Source organism: Varroa destructor, unplaced genomic scaffold (genome assembly GCF_002443255.2).
Source record: "Varroa destructor unplaced genomic scaffold, Vdes_3.0 BEIS01000002.1, whole genome shotgun sequence".
In the NCBI taxonomy this organism is placed as follows: Eukaryota; Metazoa; Arthropoda; class Arachnida; order Mesostigmata; family Varroidae; genus Varroa; species Varroa destructor.
In genome coordinates, this window is record NW_019211455.1 from 4,180,643 (window position 1) to 4,200,659 (window position 20,017).

The 20,017-nt window shown below is 39.3% G+C and overlaps 2 protein-coding genes across 4 annotated transcripts; one reads left to right on the plus strand and one right to left on the minus strand.

Moving 5' to 3' along the window:
• Positions 1-1,433: 1,433 nt before the first annotated feature.
• LOC111245925 (uncharacterized) lies at positions 1,434-3,475 on the plus strand. The gene has a single exon (XM_022794937.2). The coding sequence runs from the start codon at positions 1,572-1,574 to the stop codon at positions 2,421-2,423; it is 852 nt and encodes a 283-aa protein (XP_022650672.1). The 5' UTR covers positions 1,434-1,571; the 3' UTR covers positions 2,424-3,475.
• Positions 3,476-3,486: 11 nt separating this feature from the next.
• LOC111243939 (BBSome complex member BBS2-like) lies at positions 3,487-19,600 on the minus strand. 3 transcript variants are annotated; one of them, XM_086979376.1, is made up of 13 exons: positions 19,136-19,600; positions 18,044-18,274; positions 17,365-17,490; positions 17,024-17,086; positions 16,297-16,482; positions 15,698-15,920; positions 15,219-15,424; positions 14,903-15,057; positions 14,674-14,778; positions 14,014-14,272; positions 13,174-13,424; positions 8,194-8,411; positions 3,487-3,818 (listed from the first exon to the last, which is right to left on the minus strand). In XM_086979376.1, exons 1-13 carry the CDS (start codon positions 19,265-19,267, stop codon positions 3,760-3,762), a joined length of 2,214 nt encoding a protein of 737 aa, XP_086835502.1. In that variant the 5' UTR covers positions 19,268-19,600; the 3' UTR covers positions 3,487-3,759. The 3 variants fall into 3 exon arrangements, with proteins under 3 accessions (XP_086835502.1, XP_022646044.1, XP_022646043.1); XM_022790309.2 differs by lacking the exon at positions 3,487-3,818 and adding an exon at positions 6,425-7,313 and having other exon boundaries at positions 19,136-19,594; XM_022790308.2 differs by lacking the exon at positions 3,487-3,818 and having other exon boundaries at positions 6,425-8,411; positions 19,136-19,588.
• Between the last annotated feature and the right edge of the window lie 417 nt (positions 19,601-20,017).

Genomic DNA, 20,017 nt, shown 5'->3' on the forward strand with positions numbered 1-20,017 from the left:
CGGTTCGTTGATTCAAGACTGTAAACTTTATAGGGAAACGTATAATAGTAAGTATCAACGAGATCAAATCATCAAAGCTGGTGCAATACGACGACACCCACCGCTGCGCGCAGACACGTAAAAACAACGTAAATCGCCCATTGATCCGAAACCATTAGAACTAGTTACCAGAGTTCTGCTACACTCGGATGAGTGTCAGAAAGATTCAATGATGATGACCGAACATATTTATGATTGAGTTACTGCGTTACGATAAATCGATCTTAATTGACTGATGACTAAAAGGACGATCGATATTCATCACAGTCCCTTAATATCCACCTTTGGCTGGCCTGCTGTTTCTTTCCAGGCCTACGAGGTTGGCTTTTTTTTTTTTATTATGATATAGATTTTTTACTACGACCATTACAAATGAGATGTTGCTTGTGAGAAGAATCAAAGAAAACTAATATATGACGATCCCATGCAGACTGTGTGCAAGGATGATAGGAGGTTAAATATATATATACACACATATATACATATATATATATATATATATATATAGAGAGAGAGAGAGAGAAGAGAGAGAATCTGTATGGTGGTTGATATAATTGGATAATTAATGATTCAGAGAGTGAGATGACTACAATTTATGTATTCCTTGTATTCAAATTGCTTAGTAGTAAAAAGTATGACAATAAGTATATTAATGAAGATAATACAGATGAATTTGAAACGGTGACGAAAGATGAACGAGAGGCCTAAATAAGGCTAAAGAGGTGAATGAAAGATAAAATGTGCTATTGATATCAAAATCTATTCAAATGTAAAATATATACCGACAGCAATAAATGTATTTATGTCAAAATAAATTCAGTTTTTGCCTTATTTTTACCTAATCAGTAAAAAAGGTTCTAAATAGTTACTTTTATTGTTGAACAATAGATAGTTGCTACTGTATGTAATAATTTTATGCAGATTTAAAAAAAGCGTTTTTACCGTACCGGTTTTTAAAGATATTCTGGACATAGATTGTAGGTATTGACAGATAGTTTCGACTATGGACAACGACAATAAGGTTAGGTTAGCATGCAGGCCGCAAATTGCCTATCTTTAGTTTTTAAATATGACTTAGGGTCAGAGTTCGGACTATATATAGCCTTCCAGTTCGTGTTTGAAGACACTGAAAAACCTTGATAGACGTAATCTAATTTTACCTTTGAGTAATGAAAGTTCATACTCTAGGATAGATAATATGACATAAGAAACAACAATATAATTGGTCTACAGAGTTTATTTACTTAGTTATTCAGCTAGTACTATAAAGATGCTAATTAGATACGTAGGTTTTATTTAGATCATTTAGCGGTAGATTTTCGTGCAAGTCGCTTTCGGCGGATTTCAGTGTTGACTCTTACAGACATGATTCATTTGCACGGATCCTTCCTAATTCCTCTAATGCTCAGAATACACAAGACCGGCTTGAGTCAACTTTCGAGCATGCCCTATCTTGCTGTAGCAAAAAAATTATATTGGCCAAAACTAACAAGCTTCCGTCGTGCTCAGTTGCATTCCGTCGTTCTCACAATATGGAGCTTACCCGCATCCTTCAGTATCGGCTATGGTGTTTTGGCGCCGTGTTTATGGGGATTGCTGCTTGCGCGTATTATATTTTCGACCCAAACCTGCTTTATTTCATTGGCCGCAAGTTCCTCATTGCCCTACTGTCGTTTTATGATTGGACAGTACTAAACAGACGTAGCTGTGCCATAGCAAACCCCTGGTATATAACCCCACCTCCTTCACCTAAAGAGTGCCTCGCCTGTGAAGACCTAACAGCTGTACCAGAAGTATCGTATAATGTTTCGTCGACAAGACTTTACGAGCATTTCCTCGATACACGTATCCCAGTGGTTGTGCGTGGTGGCTATATTGAACACGCGTCAGGTGTACAGCTTGAAAATGTCATTCGAACGATACAGGACAACCTTTCGGCAAAAGTGTGCGCATTCCGTTCAAATACACCGTGGACTTTTGATCGGTTCCTCGAGCAGACAACGTCCATGGAGTCGTTCTATGCTCTTTGGGAAAACTGCAATGAGGAGTCAAAAAAACTGATGCGACGTTTTTATCATAGGCCTGATCGTATTCCTGCAGCTGTTGAGCTTACCGGCTACAGCTGGGTAGCCTTATCTCGACGATTCCTCAGTGCAAAACCGAAGATCTTAGACTTTGCTGGCGGTTCGGTAGGAATTTGGATTCAAATTGAAGGCCGCTCGCGAATACAGTTGGAACAGCGCAGATGCCATTGCCGCCTCGACTTGGACCTTAATATGGGAGACTACCTTGTTGTGCGCATCGATGGATGGAACGTTAGCTTCACTCCAGCAGATAACAACGGTGACTCTGTGGCCTTTATACCTACTGGGTATCTTCAATAATATATGATACTCGTCAGTTTTACTTCTGTATGTATGTGGTAAATAGCGTAATATAAAGGATATTCATTTACAGGATAAGTCTATTATCCTTTAGCTAGCACGCAGCTTTGCCATCACGTCGTATGTGCAGAATAAACTTAAAACGGCTAATTACGCTCTCAAATGAGCACCAATGGAGTTGTTTTTTACGTTCATGCAACGATTTGTGAAGAAAACGCATCTTACAAAAAGGCGAGAATCAGTAGCGTTTTACGACCACCGAAACTGCCGCGAGTATGAAGGCTAGCTCATATTCTAAGCATTAAATTGCATGAGATTTACTAAGCAATTGAACTAACAGTAATCGAACGGTGTGTCCTCACTGTAGAAATTTCTACATCAGGCTCACACAAGCTAGGAGAAGCGTCAATATAAGTCCTGCATCTAATAGTATGTTTACACCTGTACGATGCGTAAAGTACGTGTGCACGTTATTCCTCAAAATGGGTAAAAACATTCATTCTATAAAACGCAACTGGCTGCTTTACCCTTTAATCAAAACCTGTAGAAGCGATTGGTACGTGTCTTGAAGATATGAGGGACTGACTCTGAAGTCGAAATTTCCTAAGTACATTATGCAAAACTTTAAGCTTTCACAGTCACAGCCTTATTTCACTACACTTCATTCGACTTGCATACGCATAAATAAATTACGATAATTTCTGTAGTTTTATATTTATCTGTTAAATAAGACTTTGCGTGGAAAATCGGACTTTAGATTTTTTTAAATGGAAGCCATGTATATGACTGAATGCGTCTATCTTAAAATGCCAAAGTGCAGATTCAGGAGTGTATTGACGGGGGCAGTTTAGCTTCGAAATTAGCCCCCCTCCCCGCACTGATAACATCAGCCCATGACTGTTCGTTCAGAAGGCCAATATTAACACGAAATTTTTAAAAGGACTTACAAGCCAGTTAAGAATAATTACAAAGGTATTACGCCAAGCTAAAGCCTTCCAAACAAAAGATTTATGATGAAGAGACTTTTAAAATAAAAGCTTTTGAAGGGTAAACGAGAACAGTAGCTATAGGATTCGATTAGTTTCGATAACAAGATAGGCAAAAATGTTAATTTTTAAAAGATGATTTCGATGAAAGCGTTTTTGTATGCGTTTGATCATCGTATTTGATGATCTTCGAGCATTCTTAATGGTCAACTCGCGCGGATTTATAAGTGTCGGCTGCTTTCATGATTACAGGGGTATGCTTCCTGTTCAAATGCATCTCCCTGGCACCTTTTTTCATCTCCTGCATATTAACGTATCCATCATAACGTGTATCCAAACGACAAAAGGCCTCACTCAGCTAAGCAGGGTCGGCCTCCACTCAAGTAACGCCACATCGTTTGTCTAGGATCTGTAAATAAGATACAGGCAAGACAGGATGATAGACCCTCTTTCCTTTTCCATTCGTACACACATAGTTGTTTAGAAACTTAACCAGAACTCTAAAGAGAAAGTAAACGTAGAAAAGAGTGTTCCGCATAAAGGCACCTAAGCCCACTTTTACATGCCGATACTATACGAACCGCAAAAACAGCACTCGTCAAACCCGTACTAAAAATTCAGCTTAAGTTTACTCATCACACGATTTAGTTTGTTTTTTTGTTATGAAGAAAAAACCTTTTCCGACTACAGCCAAACCGATTTCAAGTTATATACCAACAACAATATAGTATGTTGTATGATATAGTTCACACTAACCAGTATGACCGTACTCTCGGTGTGCAGGTCGTGGACGCGGTCCATAGGATCTTACTATTTAGAGCACAGCAGATTCGCTTCGGCGAATTCATCTAGGGCTACAGTGAAGGCATTTTGTCTGATAGGCTTAAAATTTCCGTGTCCCAGAATGCCCGCTAAAAGCCTAGTGCAGCATTGACAGTACAGAAGAAAAGTTGTACCCATTTTTACACCTTTTATTCGTATCCTACATCCGGTACTTGAATCGTTCGACATTTCATCATCGACAAACTGGGTCGTGAACATGTATATATGATGTTCGGGGCAAATTGGAACGAAATTGATATTATGCGCTTGTTAGCCGCATCTTAGTGATAACAGATATCTAACTGAAATTCGTCTCGATGTTCGATGTTTTTTTTTTCGTTGTTTCCAATTTCGAATAGTTTTTAAGAACCGGGAGCGATACGTGTTACATTGGAAGATTATAGCTTAAATCACAATACACGTGTTTCGCTCAAACACGTCAGACACAACGATAGGCTGATGGCAAATCAAAGATAAATAATTCAAAAAAAGATTAAAAGTTCCAACGAGAAGCAAAAACATCTAACAAGGGATTAACTTTTTAGGTTTATGTGGACCACTCGGCTGCTAATAGATGCTCTTCTCGCAAAAGTATCTTCTAATTTCAACATGAAAATTATCCAACATTATAACTAATGGCGCTTTCGATGAATTTATAGTTACTATCAATCTAATACTTTTTCTGATACCTTTAATACTGCATCGAGTTTGGCAAAAGCGTAAAATGCCGACCTCGGGCAATTAGCAATTTGCCCGCCAACAAGCCCGCCAAAAAGCCCGCCAAAATGTATCCCAATGATCTGTGAGAGAACAATTCACACTCATTCGTGCCCTCTACCTCAGTATCACTTCAATGCGAATAAGACAAAGTTGAAAAGTACAAGCAATAAGAAAGGATCTGAATGACTTCAACTTGCGATGTGAGAAATGCATCATCTATTTTATCTTCAGATTCGGATACCGATCCGGTCGATCTTACGCACTATTGCCGCATGATTCGTTGTTAACGGGACGAGCAAAGCCTCTCGACTGATGTGTCAACATAAAAAACCAACCAAAAATATAATTACTATCATACTAAAGCATGTTATCGTCTTATTTGTCATATAGGAAATATTATTTTCGGTAATAGAAACAAGCAGGATATACGAATAACGCTTTATAATTCCCATACTTACCGATACGATTTAACGATGACAAACTATTTGAATCGTTTTGTGGCTGAAACATTGTTTGCAAAAATCTCAGAAAATAGATATCGTATCTATATATCTATATCTATCTAGCTATATATATATATATAGACAGGAAGGTATTTTTGTAAAAAGGCTCTATATTTGATAGCGCTTTTGTTCTTCTTTAAGACAGGCGTTCGGGGCCTTTTTATGTAGAGACATCTCTCTAATTAGTTTTACGAGGTCCTGGTGATTTATTTTGTGAACCAAGACCTTTTATAAAATACATTTCTTGAAGCCTTCTAGGTATCATTTTTCATAATTTCCTGTGTGCTGCATTTTCCAATTTTTTTTCTCTGAACGATTTTCGGCCCAGCTAACGTAAAAAAGAAATTGCAGCACGGGTGACCGCAGTGACAATTCGTTATACACAGCTGCGGGTGAGGTAGTTAGGGATCTTAGCAATTTTAACAACAAGCTCTCTTTTAAGTGCCATATTGCCGCTAGTAGAACTGAGGGTTTCTAGCCTTGTTTAGCTGCACATAAGTGAAGCGTTTAATTATGTTATGTATGCGAAGTTAGATATGGAACTGTCATTATAAACTTGGTGGAACTCAAACCCGCGACACGTTGTTCGCACGAAATATCGCTATACATCAATCAACGGACAGCTGCTCCGATGATTATGAATCGAACGGCATTAAATACTAATTATTCGATTTATAAAACGGATATACGTAGCTGGATAGGGATATATATATATATATATATATATATATAGCTGATCCGGTTTTCGTAACCTGTAGGTAGGGCATTCGGTATTAGACGTTAACATCGTATAAACTGTAAAGCATCGGCTCACGATCGCTAAAGTGAGCGGAGCTGTTATTTACAAAGTTTATTATAGGGTTTAGAGCAGACGCTTCATCTTCTGGAATTATAACCCAAATATAAATGAACCCAGAGCACTCAAGTCCCACCAATGATATATACTACACGAAAAAGAGAAGCAATATAATCCAAATGTGTAAATAGCGCGTATTGGTTAATTATTTATTTGTAATTTTTTTTATAATTCTTTTGACATTTTATATCTACTTTGTTTTCGGTTATAATAACCAATCTTAAAAAGCCAATATAGTGAAGGTTTATGGTAGCGATAAAATTGCCAATTTTGCAATTGATTTTTCCAAAAATTACAGTACGTTATAAGCACAAATTACCATGAAAGTACTAGACAGTATTCTGCATATCATAATCGCGCAAAAAACCGCGGCCATCCGAAGAAATCGTTAGCGATACAATCTGAGGCTGCCATATCAAATAGTGGAATTTAGATATTAGCAAATATGCGGCGTTGCCGACGCGGCCGAAGAGGTATTCGTGGAAGTATACAGTCTAGCAGTCTGCCAAAAAAAAGTTTAGCATTATAGAGGTTATCATCATATCTCATGTCACAATAACTCAAGAAGCTTCAGTCGAAACAGAAGTTCCGTACAATCCCCTACAGAATCGTTGGCAGCATTTCAGTAAAACAAGTGGCGTTTAATAATATACAAGTGGTCGGCATTGAAGAATAAACTAAATAGGTTGGGGTCAGGGTCGAGTTTCGGAACGAGCCAACACAATTCGTACTTATCTCATATCAAACGAGTCCAGTCGTGGTCAGAACTTTTCCTCAATCCCAATAACTGGGTATAGCTGGCATGTTAGGGCGAACCGACTCATGGGATCCATCGGAGCTATTATTGATGGAATTCGAAAGGTAATGATAACTGAGAATTGATTAAAAAATCGAGGCTGAACTTTCCTGAGATGAAGACAGCTGGTCACAAGGCTTTTCAAATGTTCATTCGTTCAAGTTGTGGCGGCCTTCTTCCCGGGATCGGACGCAAGCACTTATCGACCTTAAATAGGGAAACGGAATAGGGACAGTTGCCAAAGTAACCCATTGCTGGTTGGAAATAGTACGCTTTGTAAACCCTGGCACCAGTTTTGCATAGATGTCCCCGCAAATTGTTACGAGACTGATCTGGTAGCGTTCAACGTTTACCTTTTTTGCCCTTATGTCTAAATACGTTATGATTTTACGCATACTGCCGACTCCTACTGTTTGTTAAAGGGTCGTCGAGAGTCGCGCAGAGCTTCGCTGACGTGGGGTTGATATGTCTGTTGATCTCTGTCGTAGTTAGCTTTGCAAGAGTTACAAAAGTATCTTGACTTTTTCAGTTAATATGTGTTAGTTTCTTGTTCGTAGTAGTGTTACAGTGTTACTAAAATGTCCACTGTGACTTTCAGCTCGGTGACAGTTGATAACATCGTTTTATTTTATTTACAATAGGTGGTCGTAGTCAACACATCCAGACGTATTGAATGTTTCAGTATGTCTAAAATATCGTTGGTGGTTAGCGAATTGCGTTTAACATTAATATGACTTTCACTCTGAACATAACCCGCTCACTTCACAGAATCGACAAGCTCATCACGGTTTGGATATCTTCTAGACTCAGGATTGATAATATTTCCCTGTTTGCTGGCTACAAGAGCTTTCATAGTACTGTACAGCGTATACTTAGAAACCAGACATGGATAGGATATTAAGAAAAACACATAAGCCCTTTCTCCTGTTCTATAACCTATCCAACGCTTCAAACGTTTACACTCTTCGTATCATTCGATTATTAATATAGCTCTAGTTACCTATTGAACACTGACACTCTGTTATACAACGGAATAAATTTTTACGTCACTCCCCAACGGCAATGATTTTTAGGAGAACTTTTGCACCTGCGGCGGGATTCGTTGTCTTTAGAGCTGCCCTGCAGGCGGTTACGCAGCGACCTTTGAATTGCCCAACGCGAAGTCGAGCTGCTCGTTGCAATATCCGATGGAGTTCTTTCAGCTGAACTTGTAGCTGTTCATGGCTTTGATTGCGGATCTTGTGAGATTGCACCAATTCCCGATTAAGTGGCTGCAATTCCATATACCATTGCCGCATTGCTTTGCTACAACCAAACAGGAAATTGAATGATTGTCATTTTATGTTTATCTCTATTTATCTTTACATACATTTTGCTTGGTTTAGTATATAGCGTCAATACTGATAATTTTTAATTTTGACGGCTAATCCCGGTCTGATTTGTACGTTTCCGTCCATTTCCGCTCATAACTATGGTATGACTCAGGACTATGTTTCGGCCGCAGATAAATCACAGTATCTCTGATAGCTGATAATTCTATTTGAAAATCGGAAAAAGCGGCATATTGGGTATGTCTGGCGAAGAACGTCGAAGACACCTAGTTCCAATAATTGATTTTACAAATATGCGAACTACGTCTGTAACTACTGCATTTAGTAGAGTTATCGATTTTGGCAGATGTCAGAATACGTCGGAATAATTTAGAAAGGAGTTATCTAGCTGGGAATTATAGCGGAAAGCACAATATGATAGTTTACTTTTAGGAGGTTATAAACACAATGTGCAAATTTACATCTGTCACGCCTCAGGTGAGCTTTTAGGTTTCAAACTACCGCCCTTTATGTCTTACGCCCTTTATATATCTTGAGACGAATTTTCGGATTACATTCGTGAGGTTACAGATACGCCTGATGATCTGCTTCTAATGGTGTAATAGTAAATGATGTTTGACTACGAAGCTTAAACACACGTAAGGTGGGTTCCGTTCGAGCGGGGTTCTAGGCACATTTCGTTGTGTGCTATGCTTACCGACAGTAACGAATATAAAAATAGAATTAATCTGATGGTTTCTTTCAGCTATCGCAACCTAAAATTATCGTCTCGAGACTTCGGATTCTGCAAACCCGAACGAACGAGCCTGGCAGTTTTTCCCGGAAAATATTTTCATTGAAGCTGGAAATCACACTGTCACCTGGCCCGTACATACATGTTCCCTAATTAGCATGAACACGATTATCTTGCACATCGTTGAGAGCGTTTTACCCATTGAAGGCGTCTCCTAAAGGTTAAAAATCACTTTCACTGGCAGGCAGTCTTCATACGCACGGCGCCGACATATCATCTGTGAATCTTGTTAACTACCTAATTTGATCGTTTTTAAAGCTTGTCTGTAGGCACTTCGAGAATTTCTTTTCCACGAGCATGCTCAATCTGGGAGACGCTTACCGCACTCTGGATTGAGTGGAGTTACCATCTACATTCCGTATCCGTCCATTCCATCATACGGCCGGTTTCCAGCACGAAACGAATGTCTAACGCCAATACTGGACGTAAAACTCGAAACATAGAGGACTGAATGGAGTTATAGCACGAATTCTAAATTTTGGCGATTAATTAATCTATATGCTGTTAAATAAAGTGTATTTACATTTGTCAGATACAGCATAAAAACGACTACACAATAGCATTCCATATTAGTTTAAACAACTCTGGGAAAGCAGAAGCATTATATATTACGGAATGGCTTCTGGGAAAGCAGAAGCATTATATATTACGGAATGGCTTCTGGGAAAGCAGAAGCATTATATATTACGGAATGGCTTCTGGGAAAGCAGAAGCATTATATATTACGGAATGGCTTCTGGGAAAGCAGAAGCATTATATATTACGGAATGGCTTCTGGGAAAGCAGAAGCATTATATATTACGGAATGGCTTCTGGGAAAGCAGAAGCATTATATATTACGGAATGGCTTCTGGGAAAGCAGAAGCATTATATATTACGGAATGGCTTCTGGGAAAGCAGAAGCATTATATATTACGGATGGCTTCTGGGAAAGCAGAAGCATTATATATTACGGAATGGCTTCTGGGAAAGCAGAAGCATTATATATTACGGAATGGCTTCTGGGAAAGCAGAAGCATTATATATTACGGAATGGCTTCTGGGAAAGCAGAAGCATTATATATTACGGAATGGCTAAGATGCTAACTGTTATGGCGAAATCGCATGGAGACATCGACAGATGTACGATCCGTCACATTGCTTTCCGCATCTGATGATACATGTACGCAATAAGTGAAGAAACTGATTCATAAAACTTCGTAATGGTATGATCAAATCTATACATGGCAATATAACAGGGTTACAAGACGGCGATGTGAGCTGTTTCGTCTCACGAACGAACGGTTTCGCATAGCTTCTAATTCGTTGCATTCTACACGTACTTTCAAAAACATGCTCTCGCAAATTGAAGCGTCCGTTAAGGAAAGCAGTAGGCAGTAAATCGCAACTTATTTGAAGTTCCCGATGAACAGGCGTGTCGTAGTATGAAGCCTAACTACTGATTTTAGTGCCGTGCGATAGGGTCCGAGAATACGCTTAATAAGCGTAGTTTTGAGGCTGATTTGGCGGCTCAATGTCCATCTTCCATAGAGGTCCTCCTGTATAAAACTGCATGCTGTGGGTAGCCATTAGAGTTATTTTTATGTACAATATCCGCAGGGCGGTGATGACCGGAAGAAGATGGAGATTGCTATTGGCGACTATCGGTACCATAATCTCTCCGCACTTATTCGTGGCGTGCGACGGAATGTGGAACGAAAGAAGTAGCCCTAGGTTGAAGAAACTGTTCACGTAAACGAGACTCGAAAACACATTTGGAAGGCAGTCAGCCGTTTTCTCTTTACTTCAGCCCCACGCTCTATTGAAACTACATGCAATCCAGCTAACGCTTGCTAAACTTGGAAACGGCTGCTCCCAAGGATAAGTACGTCGTCGGCGTACAAAAGTACCTTCATTTGGAAGCTTTGGATACTAGCTGTATTCTTCGGAGGCGTCTAGAACAATGAAGGGCCGAGGTTATATCTCGATACGAGCCTTATAGTTTGAAGGAAGGACGAGAGTTCTATCACTCCATCGTCTATCATTATCCGGTTTTCCTAAAAGCTTGAGAATTTTTGTACAACCCTTTCGTCTGCTAGGAACATCAGATCAACGTTTTCCGGCGCAAAATCGAAGGCCGCTTGGAAGCCCATGAATACGGCGAAGGATAGCCGCGCCTGCCTAACCGATCAACTCATGATATCGGCCAGCAAAGCTTTATACGCTGTCATGATGAAAGCCGTACCGCTAGTTCAGAATGACATCACCGATTTCCCAAAATCAACTTAGCATTCGCCATTACTAGGGAGTATAAGCAAAGAATGCTTATTTTGACAGGACTGTAGCTTTGAGATCGGCTCCAGGGGCCCTCTATTGGTCTAACGCTGTATTTCCTGAAGCTTCATAGTCTGACAAACCGCCACCGCATCGAGCACCAGCGTTAAATGTTCCATGTTCACAAAAGTACTACAAAAAAAATATTATTTTCTCTCAAAAACAGACATTCAAACGTAATCTATCGCCAACAAAAGCTCTTTTTTCAGAGCTTTCTAGGATACAGAGGTAAAAATAAAAAAGGATTAACCGTCGGAGGTCTAAGCCAATCAACTAGGCTGATTAAACCGATCAGATTTAATCCTATGATAACGTGCTCTTTGTGGTAATCGTAGATGACCATCTCTGATCCTTATCACACACTACATACAACGGTGGCATATATGCAAAAAAAATTGTATTTTGGTTAGGTTATCTTTATTAGATGCTGGCTCCTATAACTATTTAGGTTTTTCAGTAGAAAGAAGTCCTATCAAAATTGAACACATGTTACGGTATTTTCTGAGTTTGCAGAGCATTTGCGTAGCTTGAACCACGTTATAGGTCTTTCCACACAAGAAAAGGTTGGGAGTAAAAGTATTGCATATATTGTTTCTCCTCTATAGAAAACTTTTTCCATGCTTAAGTGGTATCTTATAGGGTCAAAACAGATCTTGGTGATATTTTGATAGTAGTTTCGCACAAATTACTAAATCTGAAAATGAGGTAACCTATTCGAATCCAGACCTAACGAAGCCTTACGTTGTCACCGATTTTGCAATTGGTCTCTCTTCCACAAATTGAACACAAACGTACGCTTCTATAAGCATAACTACCAGTGTATTTGCAGTAAGTGAGAGGTAACTGCAATACGTCCTGTATAAACAACTGCTTCGTAATACACAGGATAGGCAGCTTTGCCCGTTGATTGGTCCTGCAGGCTAATTGGTATTTGCGCCGTAAACTGTTAGGGTTAAAATTCATTTGAATGACTACTATCGGTCACGTTGTTATAAATTTATATACACATCCTGTTGTTGAAGATGAACTATCAAAGATGAATAAGCACTTTTTCTTCATTTGCGGCTTTTCGCTGTAACAATCCTGCTTGCGCTGCCGTTAAGCACTTCTTTGGTTATAATCATTGTGGTTTACAAGTAAAGTCGAGATTCAGGCGCCCGTCGATTTTGCAAAAGCGATCCTTTCTCTGGGATACGCATTCATCGAGAACTGAACTGAGTCAGAGTTATGCTCCTTTTAGATAACGCTCATCGGAAACCTTTGTGCAGGATGATGCGTCGGCTATGCTTTCAACAACAAAGTAATACGTACGAAGTATCTTCGGCGTAAAATTCTCAGAGTGTGGCCGTCAAACCGAGTACAACATATTAAACGAACTACCATTTCATTTGACACTTAACGTTCGAGGAAGGCGGCCATTCGTGTCTTTTCTAGCTATTTTTTGGCCAAATCTCACTCGCTATTTTTTTTTAAGAAATTTGATTGTTCTTATATTTATATTCTAGATCGTGACATGTGTGCTAAGTTTGGTGATAAAGGAGAGACTGTACTTCACAGCCTCGCTGTTATCATATAAAATCGGACATTAAACAGCCGTAGAATTGTAGTTCTCGACGTTATGACAACTTACAAGTCTTTCATTAGGCGTGCGTCTTCTGCTCGAATGATAAGTGCTCTGATATGTGCCGAGTTGTCAGCCATCTGGGCTGACATGCTCATTTTCGCACTTTGAAACTCCTCTATCTTAGCCATCAGCTCGACAAGTTTGCCATTTTCCGTGGGAAAGTCTGCTGTGGACTGCAGCTCTTCGATGCCCAGAAACGAGGTTAAAGACTGAATCATCTCACCGGCAATTTCCATTGACTCGGTACGAATTGTCATCTGCAAATGTTTCCATGACGTTTATCAAATCCCATACAAATACGTTATAGTAAAGTATATCAAGTGTATATAATCCGTATCAAAAACAAGTTATTTTGGTCACGAGACATCGAGCTTAAAACAAATAGACTCTAATTGGTATTTTTAATCAGAGTAAATTAGTTTTTAATTTATTTGTTCTAATTATAAAAGCTCGTAAAACAGCGCGGAATAGCCGAATAAGGTTTTACAAATGATTTTGCCAGCAATTTTAGAAATATAATAATATTGCCCTTTTACGTACCGTAATTGCTATTAGTTACTTTATACTAAATACATTCAAATTCCTAGATTCCAATATTATTCTTCTATTGATATCGACGTCCTTTCGCTTGTTGCCATGATCGAAACATCTAAGGTTTTCAGCAGAGTCTTATAGGTTAGCCATTAAATGGATTATTAAAATCAAAAAACGTCTAGACATTCCTCAAGTTCTGTAATGATCCAAACATCTATTTAACAAGTTTATTCTCAGACAGACCGGGCAGTGCCTAAAAAGGAACGAAAATATTAGACGGCGAGTAAGTCATCGAACACGACAACAGACTACCTGTCCTGAAAAGTCCATGTCGAACGTGACGAGTTTCGAGTCTCTGAGGCTGAGAAAGGTGAGATGCAGTTGCTCTTTCGCAGTTATCTCCTGCTCAAGAAGGAAGCTTTGATTCACCCATTGAGCCACGCGATGCGGTCTGTCATTGAGTTGGAAACGTACCGTACCCTCGTTATCCGACGAAGGTGATTCTGAGCATAGAGTATACATTGCAAAGCGTGGTAGTGCACGAGATACCTCAAAAACATGCAGCTGATGCCTGCTCCAGAAAATACATCAAATTTCGTACCGGTTTTACTTTTTGCCTTTGTTATATAATACATTTAACATTAGCGCGTTCAAAATTATATTCGTTTCAACTCTTCTTAGACTGAGCACATTTTCATATTCAAAGTGAGCAGCAAGGGCCCTTTGCGAGAGTGATCCTTGACAAGGTTGAAAATAAAAATTCCCTATTGCTATCTTGCTTAGGCTAATATTCGTCTCCGTCCGGTATCGCCGATAGGCATTCCATCGGACGTTTGACTCTCAGTACGAAACGAAGCGTGCATATCTGTCTATGCCAGCTTCGAATCCAGACCACAACGTGTCTCTAGGGTTAGCCGGCAAATACGGTAACATTCCAGTAAGCATGCAGCAAGGCTAAACGTAAATACGCACGAATTTTTATAGCCAACGAAGGCTTTAATATGGAGATCCACTTCCACATCCCTAGGCGGGGTTAAAGGAACAACGGCCTGATTCGTTGCTGCATCATCGTTATGTCTGCAAACGGAACATTCAATGAAATTCAGATAAGGACAACCTAAGGACATCATGCCGTCTCCCCCTCGTTGCATTCAATCTTGTGTGTTCTGCTAAACAGGATCATTTATCGTGAATCACTTACATAACAAGGCTTTCATTCTGGAAAATGCCTTCAGCGAAAACAATGACTGCCTGTATAATCGTGTCATTGTTGGTTTCTAGTAGAATTTCAACGTGCGGCTGTAACCCATCTCCGCCCATGTTTATTGCCAAACCAGTCTTCAGACGTGTATTCGCCTGTATTTAATACATTGAAAGCGGAAAGCAATTATCGTTAATGAACAGCTTTTCAATAGCGTGTCCAGGCAAATTGTCTGAGATAATTTCTCACCTCTAATGAATAAACCGATGATTCCTCGCAAAAATATTTCGATTCCAAATGTCGTATACCCACTTACAGCTATACAAGCAATATCCTGATTGGCCAGTGCCTGGGCTTGTTGAGGGCCGCCCATTTCACTAAGCTTCTTCGCCTGTTCGTAGTTGGCGAGTTCAAGTAACAGAGACTGTTTCTTCTGATTCAATTCGCGCAACGTCTCCTGCTCATAATTAGCGTCCATTAGTTGTTGGCGATACTCTGCCGTAGTGACGGTGTAACCACGTACTTCATAGGGTTCAAATTCGAAACAGAACATAAGAATTACAGCAAGTCGGGTGGTCAATGCTTAACGCCTGTTAGTTAGATGTTTTTCAAAAATGCTCCACAAAATTTCAACATATTGTCGGCAGAGTTATTGTATAGTAAAAAGGAATTTTCCGTAAAACATTTCAAGGCGATTTCTGGTATTACTTCTGCTCTGCTAACCGCATTCATACATGACATTGTAAAATGATCGAAAGTTCTATATGGAGATGAACACATAATTATGCGGTATACCTTCTCCATCTACGGAGCACACGATAAGCTGATCCGTTCCGTCAAGACAATAGTCTGCGACAACGATTCCAGCAATCGAATGGCCAAATGAATCTTTGTAAAGCACCTCGCCTGTTCGAACACTACGCGCGTCCACCTTGCCATTCGACCAGCCCGTGATGAGTTCGGGTTTCCCGTCTCCGTCAATATCAAAAGCCGCGATACACATCGGTTGGTTCTTCGACTGAGTGCCGCCAATTGATAAGATGAAGTTAAGGCGAACTTTGCTCAATTAGTTTGTTTCTTCTTCCACGTATACATAACGTGAGGACGAGGGTTTGAAAAAAATCTGTGCAATGATGCCCTACCGCTTGGTTTTCTAATTCAATGTACATTAATTGCATGTACAGCTTTGTCATATATCAAACGTGTAGTATGATCTCGAACATTCGCTTGTGAATGGGAATCTTGTTGCTTGTATGACGCATTAGGCTTCTTAAACATCTGCCTTATCAATATATAAACATCCCTAAGTGTGTGTATATGAATACCACCTGTGAAGTGTCGACCACAATACAGCCAGTGATTCCAAGTTCAGTCTCTCACAACTGATACGTTACCTTAATGCGCCAAAGTCGAGCCCCACTACTTTGGTAAACGCCAATCGTTCCGTTGGCAAGGGCATAGGCGAACATTTCCGCTGAAAGAGCACACAGGCCTACAACCGCTTCAGTTTCCGTCATCTCGATGGCAATGACGTCTTCACGAAACACGCGAATATCGAAATCTTCAGAACCGACCAGCAGCTAAACAATAACAACGATAAATCAATCAGGTGCAACTTCTAAAAAGAAATTAGCTTTCAGTCGAACTTTAACCATGGCGTGAGTGTAAATCTAAGCACACAGTATTTTTGGGTAAGAGACGTGCACCATCTGTGAAATACTACGTCAGGCATAATTGTTACAAGATGATCGCTAATTACAGCCCAAAGGTTAATTCATGCATACTTATTAAAGAATAAATAGCTAATTTATCTAAAAATGTTTAAAAATCAAAGTTTATCGAACGCTATTATTTAAAAACAACAAACATCAAGTTAGGTATGATAACGTAGTTTAGCACTTTCTTTAATTATTATTTAATTTATAACTATTATAAATATTAAGATTTTGATTCCCTGACAATGTAACTAATTCTAAAATTGAATTCTGAACTAAAGATTGAATATATGTATCACTTTTTTTTAAAAACCCCTGTTCTCAATAGTGTAAAAGTGGACATTTCCTTTTATAGTTAATTACACTTTTTTAATTAAGAATCTATCTCACACTCATCAAAGCATACCTCATTCAGGCCATCCCCGTTGAAGTCAATGAGTGACATCGAAGTTACGTTATCCCCAGTCACCTGTTTCGTCGAATATGAAAAAGGAGCACATTTAATACGTCTATAAATTACAACTTCTAGCACTAAACGCTCTCCCAGTAATTGCCGTTTAAAGTGCGGGAGCCTATCTTTTAATAATAATTAAATTAAGACCACATGAATGTAGTAAACCAAACGATGCCGTAAAAGGCTAAGCATCACCGCTGTTAATTAGCTAGTACATTACATGACATTATCTGGCACCTTATGCGTGCTAACAAGAAACGTAAATCGAATTTCGCCGAACTCAAATCACTCACCGTCCAGAAAGCATCATTACCCTCGTAGTCGAAACCATGAATCGAACAGTTGCCCCCAACGAGTGCCAGTGGAGACGTTATTGTGCCCAGGTGCCCAACGCATAAACAGTTTGCTCCATCAGCAAGCTGCCCGATTTCGTCACCAACATCGGAAAAATCAGGTAAATATAGGTCAAAACAAAGCAATCAATCTCTAGTGTGCACTGGCAGACTTATGTATTTCAGGGTACGACTTTCGGACAATATCTTATGGTTTGCTAAAGTAATGGCTACTAGTAAATAACATCTAACACACGTCTGAAGTTAAAACAAAGGCAAAAAAAAAATAAATATTTTTTTCAGACAGAAGCCACTTACTCTGATTCTGATTTTGATTCACTGATAATGTAACTAATTCTAAAATTGGATTCTAAACCAAACATTGAATATATGTGTCAGTTTCTTTAAAAACCCATATTCTCAATAGTGTAAAAGTGGACATTTCCTTTTATAGTTAAAAATGTACTACTTTTTCGTCATTTATGCTTCAGTTGTAAACTCGTGAATTTTCATTCTTTTTCCTTATCGGTCTCTCATGAAGATTTTTTAGTTCCTTCAAATACCTTTTAAGCATAGATATACCAGCTCGCCCTTCAAAAAAAACTTCATATTAAGCGAAGTCGATCGCTACAGGACTAACCTCTTTGTAGAACAGATCACTATTGTTTTCAACATCATAAGCAAGCACTGCATTTGGCGTCCCGATTACGAGCACCTCCTCCGCGGCTCCTGGACGTAGAGTCCCAGTCGCCAGGGTAGCCACCTTTTGGTTGAAGTTAAGCAGAGCAACGTCCGCTGCTGCTGCTGTGGGGTCTACTAGCCAGCGATCCCCCTCACGCTTCGCTTTCGTGTGCGGATTGTGAACAAATATCTTGCAATCGTGAACGGAAGGCACAAAAGAAAACAATGAATACTTTTCGCCATTTCTCTCATATGCACTATTCCTTCTCCATCTGCTAAGCCTGGATTTGTTCTGCAAATACGGATTGAAGCTTGTTCAAAGGCATTCGGTGCTGCAGTCCCATCGTCTTGTACGAAACTATTGAAACCATGGGTATGAAAATAGTCTCTATGAAATAACCGTTGCATGTTCAAAAAAAGCCCGTCCTAAAAGCTTCATTTGGACAGAAGTGGTAATCGCATAAAGGTGCGCTTTTTTCATAAATATAATAGAAGAAATCGGAAATCAATATCAAGCACTAAAATTATGGAAATAAATTATAATTCATACAAACACGTGTCTTAACTCAGTGTTTTTACGCATTTAAGAAACACCCAGAACAGAATATCTATATACATATTCTGCTGATACATACTTTTCGCGATATCTCTTTCAGATTCAAGTGATATATTGAAGAGCGCTTATAAATCCATAATGTACTGGAGCCTCTGCCCGCACATGACCCCATCGAACGTTAAGCTTCTAAGCTTGATTTTAGCGACTAAAGTAAATTTTAAATACAGCTCATCTCTCTAGGCGACCATTCCAAATTAAACCAAAATCTATCGTTGCAAACGGTTAACTTCAACATAAAATATTATCTTCCGATCCAGTACTGAGGAAAATGACGTCTGAAAATGATTAGAGAATGCATGTAAGGAATGACAAACAAATTCGCTTTCAGAGATTCTACAATGAATCTCTGAATAGTTCGGCTTCTTTTCAGCTATATAGCTAACTACTATTGCGTAGCCTAAGAAAGCATATAAACCTGTTCCGTTACGTACTCACCTTGTCAGCAGATGTCGCAGCTACAATGCAAGGATGAGTCCCATCAAAACGTCCAATGGCGACTCTTCTTGGAAGAATTTTGTGAGCAAGATTGAATGTGAATACAGCGTTCATCGGGGTAGCGTGAGACATCGTCGCATTATTCTGTTGTCGAGAATTTATTCAAGGAGAACTTATCAATTACCATTAGAATAGTGTATCACAACGTTCTGTTCTTCAGACAATGAACATCATAGCTTCATGTTACAGAGTTCTCTGTAACAGATCTTCAGTTTTATCTAACGAGACTGTCGGAGAGTTTAACACGTGCTTTATGTAAGCACACACATTACGACTGTATTGAGCGCTGGGAATGATTCAAGTCCGTCTGTGTAATGAACACTGTATGTGCGACTATAGCGCCCCTTGTGATCACTTGCTGTTGCCATGACAACAAAATGCTAACTCATCCAAAGTTATGCAGGATTTGTTGGAAAAGCTACTGTAAAGACTTGTACCTGTGGGCCCTCACGCGATGTGGTACAATTGAGTACGATACCCCTCTGTGAAATGGGAAAGGACACTGATCAAAGTTTACTGCACCATTTACTACCCGAAGTGAAGAACACGTAACACGATGGACCAGTCTTTATATGGCCATCAGTATCCTATTGCTGTAAAGTGCTGGTACTTTCAAGCAAATTATATTTTCACTGAATTCAGCTATTTAAAATCCGAAATTATGAAGCAGAAAAGACGGCTATGATAGTATTTAATCGTGCTAATTCTTTGAAATAATTTAAAAAGGCCTTCTGTTTAGATAACCATGAATCTCTGCTTCTCCTTTTCATGTACAAAGTTTTGGGATCGAATAGCCATCAGTACTCGGACATCCATACTAAT

Coding starts and splice junctions, on each gene's coding strand:
- LOC111245925 (XM_022794937.2), top strand. CDS start 1,572: ATGGAGCTTACCCGCATCCTTCAGTATCGGCTATGGTGTTTTGGCGCC.
- LOC111243939 (XM_086979376.1), bottom strand. CDS start 19,267: ATGTCTCACGCTACCCCGATGAACGCTGTATTCACATTCAATCTTGCT. Junction 17,491..18,043: donor GTGATCTGTTCTACAAAGAG/GTTAGTCCTGTA, acceptor GAAATCGGGCAG/CTTGCTGATGGAGCAAACTG. Junction 13,425..14,013: donor ACATGGACTTTTCAGGACAG/GTAGTCTGTTGT, acceptor AAACATTTGCAG/ATGACAATTCGTACCGAGTC.